Genomic DNA, 21584 nt, shown 5'->3' with positions numbered 1-21584 from the left:
CTATTTTACTGAGTAATACAAATGTAATGGTGACTATAGGGGTGTTATGTCACTTTTAGAGGGCTCTAATAATGTTACAAAGTGTATTTAGAAGATTGTAAACTATGCTACAATTGGGAAAATATTCTATTTATTAGTATCCAATCCTTCCGCTTTGTGGAAATGGGACTTGGTCGGTTTTGCGTGCAGTTCAAATGTAGCAAAAAAAAAAACGAAAAAAAAAATACTTATGTATTTTTGAGAGGGACGGCGGGGGCTCTCATGTCACGGCCACGTTTTTTCCAATTTCCGTCCCCTCATCCGCAGGCCACGGCCGAGACGGTGTACGACATCCTGTCCCCGACGCCGCCCCTCAACCGCTACGCCATCGCCGAGGGCCGGGCCCCTCCCGTGCGGCCCCGCCGAGCCGCCCAGCCTGCTGACCTTCGAGAGGGTGTGGCCAAGGCGTACGACACTGTCAGAGAGGTCAGTGCCGCACGCGTGCCGACTTCAGGGACCGTGTGGGAGCGTTGGAGAAGCGGCGTTCCTTCGTATTTGAGGACACCTCGGTGGCGCCCCCTATTGGTTGCGTCCTCAAAATGCGTTTTAATGCAGTACCTCAGTACTACGTAATATTTGCTGGCTAATAACAGCCATCATTTATGAATTATGTTCTGGAAAAAAAATCAGTTTTTCTTCCACAAACGTCTGCTTCTTCTTAATTTTCACAATCAGTAACTGTTACATTTGTTCACTTCCTGCTTTCCTAATACAATTTAAGTTTTTTATAGTCCTTTTTATGTCTAAAATGGCTTATTTTCCATGATCATGTCAACTAAATTGGGTAATAGTACTGTAAAGGTGATTATAGGGGTGCTATTTCATGTCTAGCAGGCTTTAATAATGTTGTATTTAGAGCCATCATTTATGAATTATGTTCTGAGAAAAAAAAATCAATACAGCGAGGGATTTTTTTTCTTCCACGAACGTCTGCTTCTTTTCCTCTGCTTCGATTTAAATTTTCACAGTCAGTAACTGTTACATTTGTTCACTTCCTGCTTTCCTAATATCATTTTAAGTTTTTTAAAGTCCTGCTTATGTTTGAAATGGCTTATTTTCCATGATCATGTCAACTAAATTGGGTAATAGTAGTGTAAAGGTGATTATAGGGGTGCTATTTCATGTCTAGAAGGCTTTAATAATGTTGTATTTAGAGCCATAATGAATTATGTTCTGAAAAAAAAAACAATACGAGGGATTTTTTTTCTTCCACAAACGTCTGCTTCTGTTCCTCTGCAGGGGGTCATCGACACCGCTCAGACCCTCTGCGACGTAGCGTCCCGCGGCCACGAGCAGAAGGGTCTGCCCGGCGCGGTGGGCGGCGTCCTGCGGCAGATCCCGCCCACCGTGGTGCGACCTTTGATCGTGGCGTCGGAAGCCACCTCCAATCTGCTGGGCGGCATGCGGAACCAGATCAAACCCGATGCAAGGAAGGAGGACTTCCTCAAGTGGCGGACGGAGGACTGCCAAGAATGATGAATGATGTTTTTTTTTGTTTGTTTTTTTGGCGTCTGCGTGAGGATGCAAGCTTGCGAGAATGCGAGTTGTTTTTTTTTTTTTTGTAATTTTGCATTTTCTGTGTAGACTAACAAAATGTTAGCGTGTGATTTGATGCAAAAAAAAAAAAAAGGAACACGACGACTTAACACCTACTGCATTTCCCCGATGCCCAGTGTTGTGTGTATGCGTTCCGTTCTTGATTCATGTATGCAGCAGCAGGGACTCTGTGAGTCCCCCCCCCCACCATACCCCCACCACACCCCCACCACCTCCCTACTCAGTATTGCACAGAATCTCCTCACTGTTGGTTTTAGTGTGTAACATATCGCCATCATGTTTTTTTTTTTTTTAAACAACAACACTAGTTTTATTTGTAGTTCAAATGGCGCCCGGTTTTGAATCAAAACTGAAACAAAACACGAGAATATTTTGATTTTGTCCTTTGACTTCATGTGTGCCATAAGGCTTACAGAGTGACCTTTTTTTTTTTTTTTTTTAATTACCACAGTAGCTTGTGTTGCCTTTTTTTCTCAATTCTGCAGTCATGCAACGTAAAAAAAAAAAAGCTCATTTTTGCTCGGCCTGACTGAATTCCCTTCATTATGTTGCATTACTTAACAAAATAATATCAGATTTCAATTGTCTGTCTCCAAACTGTCATCAAAGAAGGGTCAGCGCTTGTTTTTATCGCCCCGGTCTTTAGTTGCCTTCCTGTATTTTTATGTTTATGATTTTTTTTTTTTTTTTTACATTGACAGTGTATGTTGTACTCAATGGGATGTGAATGTAGTGACCATCAAAGGATGAGGAGTCGGTGATTATACATATATACATATAAAACGTTTTACATTTTTTATCTGGTTTTGTTGAATAAATGTGAGTTTAAGGCGTGTGCTTGTGTGCACGCTCCATGCATGTCTGTGAGGATGGAAGGATGATTGATTGATTGATTGATTGATTGATTGATTGATTGATTGATTGATTGATGCTTGTTAATGACGATTTATGATATCATGAAATGTATGAATGAATGGCCTGTATAGTACAAAAAAAAATGAAGACATTAAAAAAAAATAAAAACTTTAGACTTTGGTGACTTACACCTGAAACTCTCTCAGACTGAAATTAATGATGTGAGATACTGATTTTATTTTTAATTAGTAAAATTCAGGTCCAGTACGATACTGCGGTGGGCGGGGCCTTGGGTTTAAAAGATTGCGTATTCCAGGCAATCAAGACATGATAAGTGACACCAGTTACCGATATCATTATTTTGGCAATTTTAATATACCGATACCGATACTTTGAGTGACTTGTTTCCCCCCCCACAAAAAAAAAAATAACGGAACCAACGGGCAGTGGAAACGTTTCCGGGGAAACTTTCAAATCGTCGCGACGGCCCGCCCACTTTTCTCTACTTCCGGTCCACATGTTGTTGAACGAAAGACGGTGATATATTCATAGTTATTTGTCGGGGGTAAATAATTGTCTTTTTTAGAAGTTATATTGCATTTTGGCAAAAATGAAGCTTCTTACGCACAACATGTTGACGTCACACGTGAAGGGAGTCACTAAAGGATACCCGTTGCTAATCAAGGTAAAAAAAACACGTTAGCATAAACAAGCTAACCGTGCCAGTTCATGCTAATTTGTAAACGAAAGTGTTGTCAAACATGCTACAAGGCTGTCAAGATAGTATATGTATATTGTAAGGGACACGGATGGTCTATTAGCATAATATATTATGAGGTTTATTCGAATTTTTGAAAATGGAGTTAAAGGAATTGAACGGAATGGAACATATCGATCCAAACAGGGATCAAAATGGTCGTATCGGTATCGGATCGAAGCTAGCGTGTTTAGATCGATGTTTTACGGTTCCCCTTCCAAGTTAAAATTAGCTAAATATCAGTGTTTTTAATAGCGATCGACCGACTTCCGGTCCTCCGGCAACACAAAGCTGCCCCGGCGGATGCCTGTCTGAAAAAAATAATGTGACGGAAAAATAAATCGGCGAACTTACGCGCTTATCGACCGATACCGATTCAAGTAAAGAACGCAAATATCGATGTAACGGTCGATCTTTAGTTTTGAAAGTGTTTTCGTATTGTTACATTGTTTACATTCTCCTAGAATAAGTCACAGGAAGTTTATGAGTGCAAAACAAGAATCAATCTTGTGCTTTTCCACTGCAGGCCACTGAGGTGAAAGTGAACGAGGTGGAGTTCAACCCCCAGTTTGTCAGCCGGATGATCCCAAAGCTGGAGTGGAGCGCTCTGGTGCAAGCTGCAGATGAGGTCAGAAGATATAAAAAATACTTTACCTACCAATTATCACGTGTTTTTTTTTTTTTTTTGCTAAGAAACCGTTCTTGTCGCCATAGTTGGGACACCGACAAGACCTGCCCGGTGATCTGGTCTCGGACTTTGAGAACAACGAGGAGTTCCTGAAGAAGGTGCACAGAGTTCTCCTGGAGGTACGTGTGAAGTATATCTTTGCTTAGTATTTTAGTTTCTACAGTGGTTAACTTTTTACATTTGTGACTAGTAAGCCCAAACGATGGATCTGCACGATCGATCGATAGCGCTGCGCCCGAGATGGATCCATCGTTAGCGCACAAATCGATTGATTTCTGCTCTCACAATCGTTGATATATTACTGCACCCGGGATGGATGTGTGTAGTTTGTTTAGATGCCAACAGGTGGCAGCGTCGTTATAATTTCATGTTTTCACTTTAAACCAGGGGTCTCAAACACGCGGCCCGCGGGCCAGAAGTTTAATGTTAGTGTTTGATATGGATGCTGTATGGTATCATGTACCCAGAAAAAAAAATATTACGTTTGATTAATGTTCATGTTAAAGGTTAAATAACTGTTAATAGTTATCCTCCCTATCCGTGTGGAAGTGGTACGTTTTTGGCTATTTAAGTTGAAAGGAAATAACTTGATGGCTACCGTTTAGGTGGCTCGCTCTCGAGTTTGCGAGTTAGCATGCGTCTCAAGACCCCTGCAGTTGCGCAATATGTTGTAAATTATTATATTTATTTATTACTGATTGATTGATTTTCTTTATTCTTGATTTGTTTATTTTTCATCTTATTTTTTATAGAAAAATAAAAAGTAAGATATTTGAGAACAGTGGAATGTTTTATCAGAGTTTTTATTGTAGAAAATCAGAACCAAAGTGAAGTTTTTTTAAATTTTTTTGTTTTTAATAAATGCGTTTTTTTTGGGGGGGGGGGGGGGGGGGGGGGAACCTGATGCGGCCCAGTCTCACCCAGACCCTAGCTCCAGTGGCCCCCAAGTAAATTGAGTTTGAGACCCCTGCTTTAAACGTTGTGTACCATGTGACCTTGTATCTCCTTTTTTAAAATAAAATTGATAATCTAATAAATAAAAGCAAAACATAAAAAAGCAAAACGCTAACCCTAAAGAAAGTATTCTATTATTATTAGACTGTTTATTAGATTAAATTTATTCGATTATTAGAACAATAAGACTGCACTTCCGGAATAACAAACAAAAATTATGTATTATGTATTTAATTATGTATTTTAATTTTTTTTAATAGATGTTTCTGCACCTACTTCACCAAAACAAATTCCTAGTATGTCTTTGATCGTACCTGGCAATAAAACCGTTTCTGATTCTGATTCGCTTTCAAAGGCAATATATATTTTTGAGACACAATAACAAATATCGATCTATTTCACAAACAACACAAACTCATGTATTTATGAAATACTTTTATTTCAATGTTGCTTTTGTTGTCAAATCAAAGCTTCGTCAAAAGCATCGGTCTCTGGCTTCGTGAGCGCAGAAATCGATCGATTTGTGCGCTAACGATCGATCGCGCAGATCCATCATTAGCGTGTAATAGATATAAAACTTTTTAATAATGAGCTTTTTTAAGTGGAATAGCTGTGTCCCATTATGTGGATTAATTAGGTGGTTTTTTTTAAAATCTGTTTTTACATCAGAAAGCACAGAAAAAAAGAAAGATGTTTGTTTGTGTCTCACATATAAGGATGCAATATAAGGATGTTGACATCCTGTCACTTTGAGCTTTGGCGCCACCTAGCGGTTACGACAAGGACTCACACGTGTCCTTGTGCCCGCTTCAGGTGGAGGTGATAGAAGGCTGTCTGAAGTGTCCCGAGTCGGGACGAGAGTTCCCCATCTCCAAAGGAATCCCCAACATGCTTCTGAATGAAGATGAGGCGTAGGGAAAAGTCTTTTTTTTTCCAGTTTTACCACCCGGAAGTATTTATTTTTGTATCCTCGTTAGGCTTTTTCGCTTTTTTTTTTTTTTTTTCCCCCAAATAAAACACAGTTGATGTTCTGATAGCTTGTAGGTTTTTGCGGTTAATGAGGATTTGCGGTAATTGTTGTTATGTTGCGTTGAAGCTGCGTAGACGTCTGGGGGTTTGAACCGGAGCGCTGCAGGCCGCATGACGTGGCAGCGGCTGCTCTATTTTTGGCTGCAAATTGTTTTGAAGGATTTTTTTGTGTTTTTATAAAAAAACCGCACATCACAGCCAAAAATGGCGATTACGAAGATGAACTCTTCATGTGGTCTCCCCGTCTTTATTAAGTCGAGTCCAAACAAGCGTGTTATCATTTTAAAGTGAAATAGGAGCCCCCGCAGGCAGGCAGGCAGGCAGGCAGGCAGGCAGCCCCCCCCCCCCCCCCACCTTTCTTTCCCTTCTACTTAACACAATTACAGGCCCGCGCCCACAACTATAATGACAGTATGATGGGATGGCAGCAGAGCACCAATAAAAGCCACCCTTTGACAGATTAACAGTCGTCTGCCAACCCTAAACCGTAATTAACGACGAGATGGGTGAGATTGGAACCTTGGAAAGAAAGATAAAGTGGCTTTGCCGTGAAATGCCGAGCGCTGCACTTTGGAAAAATGGCTGCCGTCTCGACGTAGCTATTATATCGTCTGGAGGCAGCTAGCCCGCTAAGATACACATTCAGATACTTTACTCTTTACTAATGTCGATTTCTTTTTTTGTTGCGTAATTCTGTGGGAGACGGCTATGCTGGTTTTAGCTTCAACCGCTAACACGGCCGGTGTATATAATGTTGTTATAAACCGGCTTTCAGTTAGCGTCGATGCTAGCTTGCAGAACTAATGAGTGCATTTCATGTTATTAGCATGGACTGCTAATCACTCTGCTGTTCAACATGGCCGACATAATGGCGTCATTGGCTTATTTTCTCTGATTGAATACACTATATTAAAGTAAAGTGAATATAAAAGTGACTATATGGATGTTATTTTGTATCTAATATGATTAAAAAACATATTTTTCTATGCCGTACACACCAAAATATTTTCAATTTTTCGTTCGCTCATCATCCATTAACCGCGATAAACGATGCATTAATATCATTTTCACCGTCAAATAATGTACAAGTTACAATTAATAGCAGTTTAGCTGGATGCTACGCTAGCTTTCAGTTAGCATCGATGCTAGCTTGGGCTGCTAGCCACTCGGCTTTGCTTACATAAAACATCTCTTCATATCTTAAACTTTGATTTGTGAATAGAGTAAAGTTAGCAGTTTTGCCCTCTTTTATCTGGATGCTACGCTAGCTTTCAGTTAGCATCGATGCTAGCTTGGCCTGCTAACCACTCAGCTTTTTTTTTAAACATAAGGTGGCTTAAATAGAGTGAAGTTAGCAGTTTTGCCCTCTTCTATCTGGATGCTACACTAGCTTTCAGTTAGCATCGATGCTAGTTTGGACTGCTAACCACTCAGCTTTACTGACATTAAACATCTCTTCATATCTTAAACTTTGATTTGTGAATTGTATGTTTTTTTTACATAAGGCGGCTTAAATAGAGTAAAGTTAGCAGTTTAGCCCTCTTATCTGGATGCTACGTTAGCTTTCAGTTAGCATCGATGCTAGCTTGGGCTGCTAACCACTCAGCTTTTTTTAACATAAGGTGGCTTAAGTAGAGTGAAGTTAGCAGTTTTGCCCTCTTATATCTGATGCTACGCTAGCTTTCAGTTAGCATTGATGTTAGCTTGGCCTGCTAATCACTCTGCTTTACTTACATAAAACATCTCTTCATAGCTTAAACTTTGATTTGTGAATTGTATGTTTTTTTTTACATAAGGTGGCTTAAATAGAGTGAAGTTAGCAGTTTTACTGTTTAACTAGATGCTACGCTAGCTTTCAGTTAGCATCGATGCTACCTTGGACTGCTAACCACTCAGCTTTACTGACATAAAACATCTCTTCATATCTTAAACTGTGATTTGTGAATAGAGTAAAGTTAGCAGTTTTGCCCTCTTATCTGGATGCTACGCTAGCTTTCAGTTAGCATCGATGCTAGCTTGGCCTGCTTTGATTTGTGAATTTGTATGGGTGTTTTTTTTTACATAAGGAGGCTTAAATAGAGTGAAGTTAGCAGTTTAGCCCTCTTTTATCTGGATGCTACGCTAGCTTTCAGTTAGCATTGATGTTAGCTTGGCCTGCTAATCACTCTGCTTTACTTACATAATACATCTCTTCATATCTTAAACTTTGAATTGTATGGTTTTTTATTTAGATAAGATGGCTTAAATAGAGCGAAGTTAGCAGTTTAGCCGTCTTTTATCTGAATGCTAAGCTAACTGGTAGTTAGCTGTCACTTCTAACTCCATTTTCCAAAACGCACACTTGAGGATTGTGTGTCTTTTTTTAGAGTGAATTAAAATGTGTCCACTTTGGTGAGGGAGTGAAATGGCTCTTATCCACAAAGTAACACTCCCACTCCACACACACACACACACACACACACACACACACACACACACACACACTTTGGTCGCCACCCGCCCCGCCCCGCCTCCCGACTCTCCTTCTCGGTCTGTGTGGCTCAGTCAGAGCTCCTCACCGTGATGATGGCGCTCCATCTCTCAGCGGGTCTGGAGTCCACTTCTTCCGGTCTAAGTCCACCACAAGGACTTTCTTTCATACGTCTTGCCGTCTTATAAGGTCGTCTAGACTTTTTTATTTTTTTTAATATTTTAATGTTTATGTGCGGGGGCACCGCCGGTCGTGGTGTTGCAGCGTAACTGAACACTTGGCTTTTAGAGTCGGAACAGGAGGACTTTCTTTCGGGGACGTTGGAGGTTTATTTGGATATGTGGCTCCGTTGGCCCCACGGCTGTGGGAGCGGTCTGGGTTCCTTTTTGGCGGACTTTGGCGACATGGGCTGAAGCGTGCTGGTCGTTCTTGTTGTTTCCAGACGAATGGACAATGGAGTCTGATGGAAGAGTTCCTTGTTTTGGACAAATTGTACGGATCGTTCTAGAAATGCCCGCTCGCTTGCTAGCTTAAGTACATAGAAGTGTTATATATATATGAGTTAAAATTTGGCTTTTCTAACACTGGAATTTATTTAAAAAGTTGTCAGATAAAGAATTTAAAGGGTAAATGCTACTTTTTGACGGTTTCCTGATGAGGTGTGTAATTGTCGGTTATGGTTGACGAGCAGTGGGTGGTTTAGCATAGCCTGATATCAGCCTGCTTTTAAATGTACTTAAAGTCTCTGACGCACGCTTGCTTTTAGTTTAAAAAAGCCCCCCCCCCCCCAGGAGGACCCCCCCCCCTACAGTTGGACGATAACGGACAAGTATATCCATTTCTCCGTGGACAATGCGGCTGTCTCGCCTCGCCTTGCTGCTCCTCCTCCGTCTCTCCGTGGCGTTGGTCAAGGGCATCAACACTTGTCAGTTCATCAACCTGGACGAGCAAAAGTCGCGGCGCATCGAGGCGGTGCGCGGACAGATCCTGAGCAAGCTGCGGATCCAGAGCCCCCCCGCCGACGCCGACGACGACAACGACGCGGCGGTCCCGGCGAGCGGCACGGTGCCTCCGGAGGTCATGTTGCTGTACAACAGCACCCGGGAGCTGCTGAAGGAGCGCGCCGGCATCGGGGAGTCGGCGTGCGAGCGGGAGAGCAGCGAGGAGGACTACTACGCTAAGGAGGTGCAGAGGATCGACATGCTGGCCCCCACGCAAACAAGTGAGTCCTGTCATAATGGGGCGCTTTCGTTTGTAACCACTTGTTGCTAGGCAGAATTCGGAGACGAAAAAAGAATAACTGCAAATTATATGTTATGACGCCAGGGGCGTCACTAGGTTCTGAGGACAGGGGTTTGGGGGGGGCTTATCCCCCCCCCCGGAGATGCACAGGATATCAATGTAGTAGACGTTAAAAAAAAATCCAAAAACCAAATAAGGAACAAGAACCGGGATATAACTTTTTCCCACTTTTGGACAGATTTAGTAGTATTATTATTACTATCATCATTATTCTTCTACTAGTAGTAGTACTAGTAGTAGTAGGCTAGTATTAGCCTGCTTATTGGCTTGCTTATTAGCCCGCTTTTGCCCTATTATATACAATTTGTCAGAGATTTTTGTAAAAAAAAAAAAAGAAAATCAATAAAAAATTAATTTAAAAAAATCAATAAAAATTATGAAATTATTTAGGGGGGCTTATGAACATTTTAGAGGCCTGCTTTTGCCCGGTTCTATGAAATTTGTCAGAGATTTTTTTTGTTAAAAAAAATTTAATTAAAAAAACATTTTTAAAAAAATCAATAAAAAATATACAATTATTTAGGGGAGGTTAAAGAACATGAAGTATTATTATATTATTAATTAGCCTATTATTATTAATATCATCATTCTTTTTCTTGTGATTATTACCACTACTACTACTACTAGTAGTAGTACTACTACTAGTAGTACTGCCACTACTACTACTAGTAGTAGTAGTAGCAGTAGGCTAGTATTAGCCTGCTTATTGGTTTGCTTATTAGCCTGATTTTGACCAATTATATCAAATTTGTGAGAGATTTTTGTAATAAATAAATAAATAAATAATCAATTAAAAATACCAAATTATTTAGGAGGGCTTATGAACATTTTAAGGGGCCTGCTTTTGTCCTGGAATATGAAATTTGTCAGAGATTTTTGTAAAAAAAAAAAAAAAAAAAATCAATAAAAAATAATAAAAATCAACAAAAAATACCAAATTATTTAGGAGGGTTTACAAACATTTTAGGGGGCCTGTTTTGGCCCTATTATATGAAATTTGTCAGAGATTTTTTTGTAAAAAAAAAAATCAATAAAATATATCAAATTATTTAGGGGAGCTTAAGAACATTTTAGGGGGCCTGCTTATTATATGAAATTTGTAAGATTTTTTTTTGTAATTTTTTTTTTAATTCAATAGGTATTAATATGAGTGTGAATGGTTGTTTGTCTATATGTGCCCTGTGATTGGCTGGCCACCAGTCCAGGGTGGACCCCACCTTTCGCCCAAAAGACAGCTGGGATAGACTCCAGCATGCGTGACCCTTATTTTTTTTTTTCTTTTTTGCAAGTTTTTCTATGTGGCGTTCGATAATAAATGCAACACATCAGATAAACTATAAGCTTATTGAATCGTACGTATTGCTAAGATGGAAATGTTGCGTATTCTTCCTTAGGAAGTTTAAGAAGGGAAGTGGCGGGATGAGCATGTGTGCTTTCTCCAGACATCACGTCATGGATGCGGATGGTAGAAGCACAATTGAGATGCCACTAAATGTTGGGGTATGAATGAAAGGAACACACGTTGGCCAAGGAAGGACTTCCCTTCTTACGTAACGTTGCAGCGTCCTAACGATGCCTTAAAGCCGCAGTCATCCATTACTTTTATCCCAACCTTCCATTTGTGCTCAATCCCGCAGACGCGGTGCAGACGCTGCCGCTCAACCCGTATTACCGAAGCGTCCTGTTCGACGTCAGCGGCGTGGATTTGACAAACAGCACCCTGGTCAAAGCCGAGTTCAGGATCTTCCGAGCCCCCAACCCGCAGGCCCGGGCCTCCGAGCAAAGAGTGGAGATCTATCAGGTACGGGGTTACAGTCGTCCGTCCCCACATTGTGGTTCCTTGTTTCACTCTGTCACGCTTTTGACAAAATATATTCATAAATCATGTAGATTTGTTATTAATACAAAAATATGCATATTTATGCTAATTTTATGCTTTTTAAAATACATTTTGTTTCTTTCAAAAATTATCCATGGGCAGTAACTGGCCCCTGGACGCCCCATGGAGACCCCATTGGAGGCCCCATTGGTCGCCCCATTGGAGGCCCCATTGGAGGCCCCATTGGAGGCCCCATGGACACCCCATTGGTCGCCCCATTGGAGGACCCATTGGTCGCCCCATTGGAGGACCCATTGGTCGCCCCATTGGAGGCCGCATTGGTCAACCCATTGGAGGCCCCATTGTTCGCCTCATTGGTCGACCCATTGGAGGCCCCATGGACCCCCCATTGGAGGCCCCATGGACGCCCCATTGGAGGCCCCATTGGACGCCCCATTGGAGGCCCCATGGGAGGCCCCATGGACGCCCCATTGGTCTCCCCATGGACGCCCCATTGGTCTCCCCATTGGATGCCCCATGGTCACCCCATTGGAGGCCCCATGGTCGCCCCAATGGAGGCCCCATGGACGCCCCATTGATCGCCACATTGGACACCCCATGGTCGCCACATTGGACACCCCATGGTCGCCCCATTGGACGCCCCATTGGACGCCCCATTGGCCGCCCCATTGGCCGCCCCATTGGCCGCCCCATTGGCCGCCCCATTGGCCGCCCCATTGGCCGCCCCATGGCCGCCCCATGGCCGCCCCATGGCCGTAAATGTGTTTTAAATATGGGTGTTATTTCATGCCTAAAGGGCCCTAATCACGTTTTAAAAAGGCATATTTACATATAAGGCATATTTACATATAAGACATATTTACATAGAAGACATATTTACATATAAGACATATTTACATATAAGACATATTTACATATAAGACATATTTATAAGATTGTTAAGAGGCTTTTCTATTCCATAACTATGGCAATATTTCCTTTATATAGAAGGAGTCCTACTTTGGGGACATTGACTGGGACCAGTGAAGTCCCATCACGTGTCAAGTTGACACCAAAACCACATCATGAAATAAGCACTTCTATAAGCACTTAGCTTCCATGGAGCTTTTTAAAGGAAAATAAAATTAGATATTGGGCTCGTCGGAATATGTCAACAATCTCTAGATGGACTGCGAGAATGACTTTGTGGCTCCGAGCAAATATTTCACACCTTCCACAGAAATCCCAGGGTTCCGAGTCACCATCGTTTCCATCCCTCGTTCTTCTTTTCCCTCCTCTTTTTCTATTTTTACTTTATGACCTTCCACGCTTAGACTGTTATTTAGCTGCTATGCATAAATGAGCCTCCTTCGCCGCACTGGAAACGAGCACCCGACGAAAGAGAGCGCCGACCTCTGCCAAGGCCAAACACTTGACTAAACAATCCGGGACTCGCACCGGAATTGGATGCTTTCAAACTTCCCACTTCTCCATACGGTTTTATTTGCACGGGGGCGTCATTCGGTAACACACCTGGTACTTTATTGATACGTAACATTTGACCTCATGCAAGTCTACGATAAATATACACTACCACTCCAAAGTCTGGGATCACTTGGGAATGTTTTTGTCCAGTCTGAGATATGGCTTTTTTTCTCGGCAGTCCAGTTCTTGGAAGTCCAGCATCCCTGAAGTGGCCGCTTCACTGTTGATACCGACTCTGGTGATTGACGGCTATACTATTTAGTATTACTATAAGGCGTCTTTGTCTTAAACTACACACTCTCAGATATTTGTGCGGCGTTTTTGTGTCCTTGTTAGACCCAGTTTGTGCCGCTCTCTGAAGGGAGTAGTTAACAGCATGGTAAGAGATTTTAGTTTTAGTTTAGATTTTTAGATGGCTTTTTTAATCATCTATTAGTCTTATAAAATCATCATTCATTTTCATTGTTTGGGAAATGGAAAAAAATTGTTTGTGAAATCCATGATTTTTTTTTTCTTTGGAAAACTAAGAAATTTGCAAGTGATCCTAAACTTTTGAGCGGTAGTATATGTACAGCCTCATCTTAGCTTCGTGTTATAAAGTACTAGTACGAACTCCAAGTATTTGTAGTAACTTTATCTCCTTGTATTACACTTTTTTTGCTGTTTTTTTTCTATCAAATTTTCTATCTCATTTTAACAGTTTTATTGTCATTTTATAATTATTTTATTACTTTTTCCCAGCCAAATTTTCCAAGAATTGGAACATAATTTGTTTGATTTTCCTAATATGGTGACACATTTTACTCATTTTAGTATTTATAATATTTCATTTTTATTTTCTTAGTATTTGGTCATAATTTCCACAAAATTTAAGCTCTTATTAAATTATTTTTTTGTTTAATGTCTTTTTGCAAAGTGTGTATTTAAGGAGAAGAGCTTGTGTTTACACCAAGAAGTACATTCAAATGCAGTACACACACAGTCAGTACTCGGATGACGTAGTGACGTACTACTAAATATCCCGTCGTAAGATAGTACCACAAAGATTGATGCAGTTGTTGATAGTAGGCCTCTATGCTAAAATGTACATCCTTCTTTCAAAATCATCTCATTCATTTTTATTGTTTGGGAAATGGATAAAAAAATTATGTGAAATGGAAAAAAAAAATTGGGAAATGCATGAAATTTTTTTTTCTTTGGAAAACTAAGAAATTTGCAAGTGATCCCAAACTTTTGAGCGGTAGTGTACGTATAAAGTCCAGCGTTTTGCTTTGGAATATTTGAACGACATCACATAAGATGTCACAGAAAGTATTATTTTGAAGCTTTTTGTAAAATACAAGACGGCAAATATCACAGAATATAAAAATAACCTATTTCAGCATTTTAGTTTGGTGACAAAGTCACCAGCTCTTTGTTACCTGGTGTGGCCCAGCAAGGTGTACTGTATGAGGGCGCATGCGCCGAACAGCTGCTTGAGCGTTTGGTCCAACTAGCACACAAAATATCTCTGAAATCCAATGTTTGTGTCCGACAGGCTGTTATTGGAGCCATTTTTAATTTTATGGATTTATCTTTATGACGTCATAGTTCCCTCATATGGGCCGGATCATTATGCTGCACCGCTACCAAAGAGGTAAAGAAGGGCTGTTTTTTTTTTTGTCTTAACGGCCATTTTGTCTTTGACGTCAGCTGCTGAAGCCGGATGAGGAGAGCACGTCCACTCAGCGTTACATAGACTCCCGCACCGTCCAGCCCCGGGCCAGGGGGTCCTGGCTGTCTGTGGACGTCACAGAAACGGTCAAGGACTGGGTGGCGGAGCCAGGTCGGCGTCACGCCATCTTCATATTCAATGTCCTTATGCATACTGAATGTCTCTCTCTCTCTCTCTCGCTCGCTCGCTCGTCCCGCCAGAGAATAATCTGGGCTTGAAGCTGGGCGTCCATTGTCCTTGCTGCACCTTCGTCCCCGCCACCAACAACATCCTCCCCAACAAGAGCGAGGAACTGGAGGCTCTCTTTGCTGGTTTGTTTACCTTTTTTTCATTAACGCACCATCAAAATGGCGTCACGGTGATATTCATTTAACGTTGTACTGCGTAATACTGGACCCCCCTCATATTGCAGTAATTAGTACTTCATCATACAGTATAGTAGCTGCTGGGGGGGGCGCCTTTATTTATGCAGGGCATTTATGAAAATGATGTCTCCGTCTTTTATTGATGGATTTAAATTTTCACAAAGTAGGATTCAATGTTAATAACTTTAATATTTTCATAGTTAGAGCAAAGAAAACCAAAATCATCTTTTTCATTTGTCATCTAAAACAATTGAAAATAAATTAATTAAAAACAACAAAATAGAGAAAAAAATTCATATTTTTCATTTGCCATCTAAAACAATTGAAAATAAATTAATTACAAATACCAAAATAGAGAAAAAAAATCATATTTTTCATTTGCCATCAATTGAAAATAAATCAATTACAATTAACAAAATAGAGAAAAAAATACATTTAAAGTGTTTTTTTTCATCTGTCATCTAAAACAATTGAAAATAAATTAATGAAAAATAACAAAATACAGAAAAAAAACATCTTTTTCATTTGTCATCTAAAACAATTGAAAATAAATTAATAAAAAATAACACAATAGAGAAAAAAATACATTTAAAGTGTCTTTTTCATCTGTAATCTAAAACAATTGAAAATAAATTAATTAAAAACAACAAAATAGAGAAAAAAAACATCTTTTTCATCTGTCATCTAAAACAATTGAAAATAAATTAATAAAAAAATAACAAAATAGAGAAAAAAAGGCTATACATTCAAATATAACCAACATGTGTAGCTAAACTTTGCCAAACTGCTATCATTAGCTGCCAACACACTTGCATGTGTTACGTGGGGGCGTGTCTTGCGTACTCAAAGCAGGAAGAGGATGTGAGAGGATGCAGTTAGCATATTTCTAATGTGTCATATTTCCGTACGTCTCCCTCGCTGAAGGCAAACCTGTGTGAGAGACGGTGCAGGTGTACTTAATGTTGTGGCCTTAGTGTAAATCCGCTCTCGGAATGCGGCGGTCACATGACCCCCGCCGTGTTAAATAACGGCCACACTGTTCCCCGACACAGTGCCGTACTTATTCTAGCATCGACTCTTTAGTCCAAATTTACACTCGGGCTAAATGTCAACAAGAAATATCAATGTTTGATTGGGCGCCTAGACAAGCAGGAAGCTGTTTTTTCTAAGCCCCGCCCCCCTCACAGTGGATGAACGGCGACTAAATGTGAGAATAAACATTTCAGATGTTGCAGGTTGTGTTACTTATTAGCATGATAGCATGTTAGCATGATGCTAACAGACCCGACATGTTGTCAGCCGCCATATTTGACTGTTAGCATGTTAGCATGATGCTAACAGACCCGACATGTTGTCAGCCGCCATATTTGACTGATAGCATGTTAGCATGATGCTAACAGACCCGACATGTTGTCAGCTGCCATATTTGACTGATAGCATGTTAGCATGTTAGCATGATGCTAACAGACCCGACATGTTGTCAGCTGCCATATTTGACTGATAGCATGTTAGCATGTTAGCATGATGCTAACAGACCCGACATGTTGTCAGCTGCCATATTTGACTGATAGCATGTTAGCATGTTAGCATGATGCTAACAGACCCGACATGTTGTCAGCCGCCATATTTGACTGATAGCATGTTAGCATGTTAGCATGATGCTAACAGACCCGACATGTTGTCAGCCGCCATATTTGACTGATAGCATGTTAGCATGTTAGCATGATGCTAACAGACCGGACATGTTGTCAGCCGCCATATTTGACACCAGTTGTGTTTGTCTTTTTTTTTTTTTATTTTAGGCGTGGACGACGAGCAGCTTCGCCGCATCAAAATGCAAAGCCAGGTCAAAGGTCAGGCGGATTCCAGCACCAAGACGCCGCACCTCATCCTCACCCTGCTGCCCAGCGACCGGGTGGACAACCCGGCCAAGAGGAACCGCAAGAAGAGGGCGGCAGCCACCGACGCCGCCACCTGCTCCCGGTAGGACGCCGCATGCTCGCTGATGTCATCACATCCTCACGACTCGACTTTTTGGCGACTATTATTGTGCGGCTAAGCTAACAATAGCGCGTCAGTGTTTAGACTGCTGTCTGTTATTTAGTCTGGCATGGGGGAGGGGGCGACCGAGGACTGACTTGTCTCTCTCTCTCTCTCTCTCTCTCTCTCTCTCTCTCGTCCAGCGGCTCGGAATCGGGCTGCTGCCTGCGTTCGCTCTACATCGACTTCCGCCGAGACCTCAACTGGAAGTGGATCCACGAGCCCAAAGGCTACAAGGCCAACTTCTGTGCCGGCAACTGTCCGTACCTCTGGAGCGCCAACAACCACTACAACATGGTGGGTTTCACACCATCCGCCACACGTCGTCACCGCGGTCACATGTTGGTCAATGCTACCGCTTTTCACCAGAAGTATTACTCAATGGCAACGCAAAATTAATATGAATTATTGTTTATGGTAATGGTTGAATTCCATTTGAACATGCATCAGATTCCAATTGAATGCATCCCATAATCAGTTCCCAGTTCCACATGTCCAAAAGGAGTAGGAAGAAGCAAAGCTTATTAAATCCTACCCCTCCATCTGGTACTTTTACAATCACTAACTGTTACATTTGTTCACTTCCTGCTTTCCATAATACAGTTTAAGTTTTTTTTTATGTAATTTTTACAATCAGTAACTGTTACATTTGTTCACTTCCTGCTTTCCTAATATAATTAATGTTTTTTAATTATTTTTTCATTTTAATTTTTACAACCAGTAACTTTTAAATGATATTAGGAAAACAGGAAGTGAACAAATGTAAGTTACTGATTGTAAAAATTAAAATTAAAATAAAACAATTAATTAAAAAAAACTTAAATTATATTAGGAAAACAGGAAGTGAACAAATGTATTTTTTTAACATTTTAATTTTTACAAACAGTAACTGTTACATTTGTTCACTTCCTGCTTTCCTAATATAATTTAAGTTTTTTTTAATTAATTGTTTTATTTTAATTTTAATGTTTACAATCAGTAACTTACATTTGTTCACTTCCTGTTTTCCTAATATCATTTAAGTTTTTTTAAATTGTTTTATTTTAATTTTAATGTTTACAATCAGTAACTCTTACATTTGTTCACTTCCTGCTTTCCTAATAGAATTAAAAAAAATTAATTTTAATTTTCACAATCATTAACTGTTACATTTGTTCACTTCCTGCTTTCCTAATAGAATTATTTTTTTTTATTTTAATTTTCAGAATCAGTACCTGTTACATTTGTTCACTTCCTGCTTTCCTAATATAATTTTAAAAAAATGTAATAAATTTTTTTAATTTTTACAATCAGTAACTGCCGTTTGTAGCCGTTTGAAGATGAACTATATCAGCAAGTTGAAGTATTTGTCATTTTAGAAATCAGGAGTTAGTATGGAGTTAGTATGTTCTCTGTCAGGAGAAAAAGAATCCAAAAAGTGATTTTGCAGGATTGTTGTCATTCAGTCACAATGGAGGCTTCCCCAGCACGAAGCCATTTTTGTTTTACTTTATACAATCTGTACACTGACTACTTTAAAGTGTAACCTTTGACCCCTAAGAAGCTGTCAAGTGTCCTAAAATAGGAGTAAAAAAAAAAAAAAAGATGATTGTGGTTAAAAATAAACAAACCTTTTGTTTTTTTTGTGTCAGATTCTGCCGCTGTACAACAAACTCAACCCGGAAGCCTCGGCCTCGCCCTGCTGCGTCCCCCAAGACCTGGAGCCCCTCACCATCATGTACTTCATCGGGCGCTCCCCCCGCGTGGAGCAGCTCTCCAACATGGTGGTGAAATCCTGCAAGTGCCGCTGACGGGGGGAGGGACTTCCTGTCTCTCTCGGTCCGGACGCTGTAAATAAATCCACATACCCGAACCTCATCGGGACTTGTATCATTCACGTGATGTTACGGGGCGTGACGTGATGTTTACCTTGGACTGTTGCTGAGATGAAGAAAGAGGAGCTTGTGTTCCACGTTGCCAGCCAGATCCCTGTGGTCGCCTCCCGAAAGTCCGCCCGCCCGCCCGCCCGCCCGGCGTAAACAGGATGTGAAAGGTTTCCAGACACCGGGCCGGGCCGGGACGCTCACCAAAGCCTTCCATTTAAAAAACGGGTCTCCTCCTTCTGGCATTTGTGGCGGGAGGAGCGACGTTGGCATGCTAGGACTGAATCTGTCCCCGTTTTTTTTTTTTATTTGTTATCGTGTCAAAATGTCCACTCATCGTTTTTTTTTGTCTTCTGGTTCAACGTTGGAGAAAAAAAGTCTCAATGCTGGAAATAAAAGAAAAACATCCACAGGGTTCATTTTTAAATATAGACTCTGGTATGCTAGTGGTTTCACTTCCTGTGTGTGTGTGTGTGTGTGTGTGTGTGTGTGTGTGTGTGTGTGTGGTGAGGTCATGCGTGATGCGACTGAAACGGCTGCTCCAGCGTCCAGTCATGGAAGTATGAAGTCGGCGGTCAAGCTGCGTTTTGGTAAGAGTTATGCAACAGGAAAACACTGCTGTCCATTAAATAGACATATCCGCTCCACTTAACCTCACCACTAAAAATACGCCTTCAGCAGGAGCCTCCTGTCATTCAATGGATCTTTGATTTGTGTTTTTTTTTAGAGATGATAATAAAGTACCACCTTTGACCTACTCACTTGTCTTTTGTTGTTTCTGAATTAGAAATGGGATTACATTTAAAATCAAAAGACACTTTTTTACACATAAAAGGCCTGAAAAAAAACGTAAGGGGTTAGTATGTCGTTTTTTTCATTTTTTCCAACTTGCTCAAAATGCACTTTTCTGTTAAAATAAACACGGGAAACCTCACACACACTCAACAGGGGCCCCAGGAGCATCCAAAAATGGCATAAAACGCCAAAAATCTAGGATCTCAATTTTTGAAAAAAACGTAAGGGGTTAGTATGTCGTTTTTTTCAGTTTTTTCAACTTGCTCAAAATGCACTTTTCTGTTAAAATAAACACGGGAAACCTCACACACACTCAACAGGGGCCCCAGAAGGATAAAAAAATGGCATAAAACGCCAAAAATCTTGGGCGTCAATTTTTGAAAAAAAACGTAAGGGGTTAGTATGTCGTTTTTTTCAGTTTTTTCAACTTGCTCAAAATGCACTTTTCTGTTAAAATAAACACGGGAAACCTCACACACACTCAACAGGGGCCCCAGAAGGATCAAAAAATGGCATAAAACGCCAAAAGTCTTGGGCGTCAATTTTTGAAAAAAAACGTAAGGGGTTAGTATGTCGTTTTTTTCAGTTTTTTCAACTTGCTCAAAATGCACTTTTCTGTTAAAATAAACACGGGAAACCTCACACACACTCAACAGGGGCCCCAGAAGGATCAAAAAATGGCATAAAACGCCAAAAATCTTGGGCGTCAATTTTTGAAAAAAAACGTAAGGGGTTAGTATGTCGTTTTTTTCAGTTCTTTCAACTTGCTCAAAATGCACTTTTTTGTTAAAATAAACAAGGGAAACCTCACACACACTCAACAGGGGCCCCAGAAGGATCAAAAAATGGCATAAAAGGCCAAAAATCTTGGATCTCAATTTTTGAAAAAAAACGTAAGGGGTTAGTATGTCGTTTTTTTCAGTTTTTTCAACTTGCTCAAAATGCACTTTTCTGTTAAAATAAACACGGGAAACCTCACACACACTCAACAGGGGCCCCAGAAGGATCAAAAAATGGCATAAAAGGCCAAAAATCTTGGGCGTCAATTTTTGAAAAAAAACGTAAGGGGTTAGTATGTCGTTTTTTTTAATTTTTTTCACCTTGCTCAAAATGCACTTTTCTGTTAAAATAAACACGGGAAACCTCACACACACTCAACAGGGGCCCCAGAAGGATCAAAAAATGGCATAAAACGCCAAAAATCTTGGATCTCAATTTTTGAAAAAAAACGTAAGGGGTTAGTATGTCGTTTTTTTCAGTTTTTTCAACTTGCTCAAAATGCACTTTTCTGTTAAAATAAACACGGGAAACCTCACACACACTCAACAGGGGCCCCAGAAGGATCCAAAAATGGCATAAAACGCCAAAAATCTTGGGCGTCAATTTTTGAAAAAAAACGTAAGGGGTTAGTATGTCGTTTTTTTCAGTTGTTTCAACTTGCTCAAAATGCACTTTTCTGTTAAAATAAACACGGGAAACCTCACACACACTCAACAGGGGCCCCAGAAGGATCAAAAAATGGCATAAAACGCCAAAAATCTTGGATCTCAATTTTTGAAAAAAAACGTAAGGGGTTAGTATGTCGTTTTTTTCAGTTTTTTCAACTTGCTCAAAATGCACTTTTCTGTTAAAATAAACACGGGAAACCTCACACACACTCAACAGGGGCCCCAGAAGGATCCAAAAATGGCATAAAACGCCAAAAATCTTGGGCGTCAATTTTTGAAAAAAAACGTAAGGGGTTAGTATGTCGTTTTTTTCAGTTTTTTCAACTTGCTCAAAATGCACTTTTCTGTTAAAATAAACACGGGAAACCTCACACACACTCAACAGGGGCCCCACAAGGGTCCAAA

At 40.5% G+C, this 21584-nt stretch overlaps 3 protein-coding genes and 1 long non-coding RNA gene across 5 annotated transcripts in view; 3 read left to right on the top strand and 1 right to left on the bottom strand.

Annotated features, from left to right (window-relative positions):
• The window catches only part of atg2a (autophagy related 2A), a 29844-nt gene extending 27214 nt beyond the window's left edge, over positions 1 to 2630 (top strand). For both annotated transcript variants that reach the window (XM_058060011.2, XM_058060000.2), the window contains exons 41-42: positions 307 to 465; positions 1279 to 2630. In XM_058060011.2, the coding sequence (XP_057915994.2) occupies positions 307 to 465; positions 1279 to 1515 (396 nt within the window). In that variant the 3' untranslated portion in view covers positions 1516 to 2630. The remainder of the gene's footprint in view (positions 1 to 306; positions 466 to 1278) is intronic.
• A 339-nt stretch (positions 2631 to 2969) lies between these two features.
• Positions 2970 to 6206, top strand: trmt112 (tRNA methyltransferase activator subunit 11-2). Its single transcript, XM_058060171.2, has 4 exons — positions 2970 to 3136; positions 3735 to 3836; positions 3923 to 4015; positions 5664 to 6206. The coding sequence occupies exons 1-4, from the start codon at positions 3062 to 3064 to the stop codon at positions 5763 to 5765; spliced, it is 372 nt and encodes a 123-aa protein (XP_057916154.1). The 5' UTR covers positions 2970 to 3061; the 3' UTR covers positions 5766 to 6206.
• tgfb5 (transforming growth factor, beta 5) lies at positions 6198 to 19706 on the top strand. Its single transcript, XM_058060048.2, has 7 exons — positions 6198 to 9571; positions 11289 to 11452; positions 14648 to 14780; positions 14870 to 14980; positions 16837 to 17017; positions 17218 to 17371; positions 18706 to 19706. Exons 1-7 carry the CDS (start codon positions 9202 to 9204, stop codon positions 18862 to 18864), a joined length of 1272 nt encoding a protein of 423 aa, XP_057916031.2. The 5' UTR covers positions 6198 to 9201; the 3' UTR covers positions 18865 to 19706.
• Positions 15420 to 20254, bottom strand: LOC144894887 (uncharacterized). The gene is made up of 3 exons (XR_013625418.1): positions 18983 to 20254; positions 18685 to 18901; positions 15420 to 15964 (listed from the first exon to the last, which is right to left on the bottom strand). It is a non-coding gene; the product is annotated as an uncharacterized LOC144894887 (long non-coding RNA).
• Between the last annotated feature and the right edge of the window lie 1330 nt (positions 20255 to 21584).

This window comes from Doryrhamphus excisus, linkage group LG23, assembly GCF_037039965.1.
Source record: "Doryrhamphus excisus strain RoL-2023G ecotype Guam linkage group LG23, RoL_Dexc_Guam_v1.1, whole genome shotgun sequence".
NCBI classification, from domain to species: domain Eukaryota; kingdom Metazoa; phylum Chordata; class Actinopteri; order Syngnathiformes; family Syngnathidae; genus Doryrhamphus; species Doryrhamphus excisus.
This window is presented reverse-complemented; position numbering and strand designations above follow the sequence as displayed.